This window comes from Penaeus chinensis, chromosome 3, assembly GCF_019202785.1.
Source record: "Penaeus chinensis breed Huanghai No. 1 chromosome 3, ASM1920278v2, whole genome shotgun sequence".
NCBI lineage: Eukaryota > Metazoa > Arthropoda > Malacostraca > Decapoda > Penaeidae > Penaeus > Penaeus chinensis.
Window position 1 is genome coordinate 19,774,529 of NC_061821.1, and position 5,000 is coordinate 19,779,528.

Sequence of the window (5,000 nt, forward strand, 5' to 3'; positions counted from 1 at the left end):
TATAATTATTTTAGCGTGGTATAAAAGCAAGGTATATTGTATGAGAGGAGGTGAGAGGAATTCCTTGCTGAGGATGTTTATGGCATGATATGGTTGCAAGATATCTTATAGGGAATTGTTAAAGTGGTTGATTAAGGATTTTCGAAAGGGTAATTGTTAAGGTAATGAATAGTATGGTGTGGTTCCAAGTTATTCAACTAAGTAACTGTCAATTTGGTGAATGATATGGTGTGGTTCTAAGATATTTCATAAGGGGAATTCTTAAGTTAAGTTTTCGATATTTTAATTGTTAAGTTGGTAAATTATATGTATGGCTCTTTGGTATTCGAAAGGAGTATTGTTAAGTTGGTGAATTAATTTTTCGATATTTTAAGTGTTAAGTTGGTAAATAGTATGTTTTATATGGTTCTAAGATATTTTATAGGGGAATTGTTAAGATGGTTAATGGTATGTATGGTTTAAGGAAAGGGGGTTTATTAAGTTGGTGAATGGTATGGTTTGGTTCTAAGGTACAGAGGAATTATTAAGTTCGTGAATTAATTTTTCGATATTTTAATTGTTAAGTTGGTGAATAGTATGTATGGTTTTAAGGTATTCTTGAGTGGAAATGCTAAAGTGGTTGATGGATTATATGGTTTGAGGATTTTCTCGATGCTTCAGTTGTGAAATTGGTGAATGGATGTGTGATCTTCACGTTCTTTTCGGTAGATTAATTGGTGAATGGTCTTTATGGTTCCAAAGTTGGTTGATCGTAGGGTATGGTACTAGAATATCAAACCTAACCAGAGAATACAGAGCACCCCCCCCCCCCCTAAAAAAAAAAAAAAAAGTTGTCTCAAGAGGCGCTACAATTTACACTCACTAGTAAGTAACTTTTATTCCCCGAAACGCAGAATCGCGTGTGAGACTAGTTCCATCTGTTCCCTGTTCGCTTCGCCTGTATATAACGCCTGGGATGAAACATGTGTGTCACAAGTTTCTTTTGTGTTTGTGAAGCTGTAGTGTCCTTAAAAACTCCTAAAGGTTCGGCCTGTCTATAGAGAGGAACAGCTCCTAAGGTGCTTTCATGATGATGAGATCTTTATAATGGCTGTGTTGGGAGATGAGTGTGTGTGTGTGTGTGGGTGTGTGGTAGTGTGTGTGTGTGTGTGTGTGTGTGTGTGTGTGTGTGTGTTTGTGTGGGTTTGGGTGTGTGTATTTGTGTGTGTGTGTGTGTGTGTGAGAGAGAGAGAGAGAGAGAGAGAGAGAGAGAGAATGTGTTTCAATGTGCGATTTAAGATGTTAATTGTATATATATATAAATATATATATATATATATATATATATATATAAATATATATATATATATATATGTATATATATATATATATATATATATATATATATATATATATATATATATATATATATATATATATATATATATATATATATATATGTATGTATATATATATATATATATATATATATATATATATATATATATATATATATATATATATATATATATATATATATATATATGACTGTATGTATTTGTTTACGTTTGTGCGTGTGTGTTTATGTGAGTGTAGATACGTCAAAGTTTGACATTGCATAGATGAGAGATGTTCAACTATAAATATCGATGTTATAATGTCCGTGCAAATAAATCTATGTGTTTGTGTTTGTGTATGTGTGTGTACGTTTGTGTGTGTGTTAATGTTTGCGGGTGCGTGGTTGTTTTAATTATTTGTGACTCTGCCTAGTGTGGGAGTTCACAAAATGATGTTTTTTTTCAGCTTGCGTTCATGAACATTTGTAGAGCAATTTATTTATGCAGATGCCCCACTCAGGTTGATGAGGAACTGTTGCCGAATATGTTATTTCTTTAGGAAATGAGAATCTATACACGAGAAAGAAAATAATTTTGGGACTTTACATTTCATTTTCTCTTTATCTCTCTGTCTCTTTCTTTCTTTCTCCTTTTTTCTGCCTCTCTCTCTTTCTCTCTCTCTCTCTATCTCTATCTCTCTTTCACACACATATATACACACACACATGCATTTATATATATATATATATATATATATATATATATATATATATATATATGTGTGTGTGTGTGTGTGTGTGTGTGTGTGTGTGTATGTGTGTATGTGTGTGTGTCTGGTTGTGTGTTTGTGTGTATGAACTTATATATATATATATATATATATATATATATATATATATATATATATATATATATATATATATATATATATATTTATATATATATATATATATATATATATATATATATATATAAATATATATATATATATATATATATATATATATAGATAGATAGATAGATATATATATATATATTATGTATATATGTATATCTATACATATATACACATACATGCATATACACAAATATGTTTTCCCCTTTTCCCTTTCTCTCCCTTCGTCTCTTTTAATTTCCTCTCTCCTACTTCCCTCCTCCGCAAAGCCCATTATCCTTCCAACCTGTCTTTCTCCTCCTTTCTTCCTTCCTCGTTTCCCGGTTGTTCCCCATTTCCACTTATCTCTTTCTTTTATCGTTTCCTCTCTCTCTTCCTTGCTTCGTAACTTTCCAGTCGTATTTTTCTCGCTCTTTTCCTTCTTACCCAATATCTTAGATCTGATTATCTCCTGTCATCTCACTTCCTACTTTATCTAGTTCTCTCTTCTTCTCTTCCATTCTCTGCAGTATTCGTGTATGTGAATATATATATATATATATATATATATATATATATATATATGTGTGTGTGTGTGTGTGTGTGTGTGTGTGTGTGTGTGTGTGTGTATAAGTATGTATATACGTGTGAATGTGTGTGTGTGTGTGTGTGTGTGTGTGTGTGTGAGTGTGTGTGTGTGTGTGTGTGTGTGTGTGTGTGTGTGTGTGTTCGTATGTGTTTGTATGTGAGTGTGTGTGTGTGTGTGTGTGTGTGTGTGTATGTGTGTGTATATATACATATATTTTTTTCCAACCCTCCATCCTTCCCTCCGTCCCTCCCTCCCTTCCTCCTCCTTCTTTCCAAAACTTATCCATCTCTCACTCACTCCCCTTGTCCTCTTTCCTCTTCCCTCCCTCCTTCACTCATGAACCTATCCATCTACCGCATTCTCCCCCCCCCCCCCCTTCCCCTTTCCCCTCCCCCCTCCCCCTCCCTCCCTTCTTCCCCTATTCCTGACACTCCCTCTCTATCCCTCCTATCCCTACCCCTCTACCTCCCCTACCCATTCCTTACCCATCCACCCCCTCTCCGTCCCCATACCCCTTTACCTCCCTTACCCCCCCTACCCTTCCTTCCTTCCTCCTTTTTCCCTCCTAATCCTCCTTCCCTCCTCCTCCTCCTTCTCTTCCTCTTCTCCCCCTCTCCCTTGTCCTACCCATCCTCCCCCTCCTTATCCTCCTTCCCTCTTCCTTTTCCTTCCCTTCTCCTCCTCCTTCCCCCTTCTTCCGCTCCTCCTACCTCTTCCCCCTCCTCCTTCCCTCCTCGCACTTCCCTACCTCTCCTCTTCTTCTCCCCCTCCCCCTCCTCCTACCACTCCTCCTTCCCTACCCCTCCCCCTCTCCCTCCTCCTCCTTCCCTCCCTCTCCTCCCCTTTCTCTTCTACTCCTTCCCTACCCCTCCTTCCCCTCTCCTTCCTCCTCCCCATCTCCCTCCTCCTACCCCTTCCCTCTTCTTCCTCCTCCTCTCCCTCCCTCCTCCTTCCCTCCTCACACTTCCCTCCCTCCTCCTCCCTCTCTCCCACCTCCTCCTACCCCTTCCCTCCTCCTCCTCTCCCTCCTCCTCCTTCCCCTCTCCCTCCTCCTCCCTCTCTCCCACCTCCTCCTACCCCTTCCCTCCTCCTCCTCCTCCTCTCCCCCTTCCCTCCTCTCCTCTCTCTCCCTCTCCCTTCTCCAACCCCTTCCCTCCTCCTCCTCTCCCCCTTCCCTCCTCTCCTCTCTCTCCCTCTCCCTTCTCCAACCCCTTCCCTCCTCCTCCTCCTCCTCCTCCTCCTCTCCCTCCCTCCTCCTTCCCTCCTGACACTTCCCTCTCCCGTATTCCCGAGGCATCTCACGCGCCCCAGAGTATCTTGCCTCAATCTCTGGTCCAGCCCATGCAGGCACCAGTCAAGACACGAGCTGGAGTCTTGCATACTAATCTCCCGATGGTCAAGAGGGATTACCAAGCAGGGGGAAATACGGGTGGGTTTTGACCCGTCTGTGATTTTAAGGGTGACCTTGTGTGGTTGGAGGGTGAGGTTAAAGGTTGGAGGGTGAGGTTGGAAGGTTGGAGGGTGAGGTTGGATGGTTGGTGGGTGAGGTTGGAAGGTTGGAGGGTGAGGTTGGAAGGTTGGATGGTTGGTGGGTGAGGTTGGAAGGTTGGAGGGTGAGGTTGGAAGGTTGGATGGTTGGTGGGTGAGGTTGGAAGGTTGGAGGGTGAGGTTGGAAGGTTGGAGGGTGAGGTTGGATGATTGGAGGTTGAGGTTGGATGGTTGGAGGGTGAGGTTGGATGGTTGGAGGGTGAGGTGCTAGGTTGGAGGGTGAGGTTGGAAGGTTTGAGGGTGAGGATGGAATTTTGGAGGGTGAGGTTGGAAGGTTTGAGGGCGAGCTTGTCTGGTTGGAGTTTAACATCGTATGACTGAAGGGTGATCTTGTGTGACTGTAGGTTTACCTTGTGGTTCAAGGGTGAGCATGGTGATTAGAGGTTGACCTTATATGGGTGAAGGTTGCCTTTGTGTACTTAGGGTTTGAGTTTCTGAGGTTAAAGGCTTACTTTTTGTGCCTGGAGGGTGAGCTTGTGAGGTTGACCTTTAAGTATAGCTTAATTCTAGTAAAATGAAGTTCGAAGTTAGTGTTGTTAAATCCTATATTTGCCTTTGTGTTTGGATTACTAAAATACGACCGGATTTCATCTTAATCCCTGTCACTTGAATTCAGTTTTAAAAATTACCATATTCTGTTTGATCTGTGAATATATCTTTAGGGATGGAATAT

The 5,000-nt window shown here is 40.9% G+C and overlaps 1 protein-coding gene across 1 annotated transcript in view; it reads right to left on the reverse strand.

Moving 5' to 3' along the window:
• Window positions 1-4,185: 4,185 nt before the first annotated feature.
• Window positions 4,186-5,000, reverse strand: part of LOC125040725 (DNA-directed RNA polymerase II subunit RPB1-like) — a 5,938-nt gene continuing 5,123 nt past the window's right edge. Inside the window, exons 4-5 of the mRNA XM_047635426.1 lie at window positions 4,957-4,971; window positions 4,186-4,677 (exon numbers count right to left, since the gene is read on the reverse strand). Coding sequence (XP_047491382.1) covers window positions 4,186-4,677; window positions 4,957-4,971 — 507 coding nt within the window. The remainder of the gene's footprint in view (window positions 4,678-4,956; window positions 4,972-5,000) is intronic.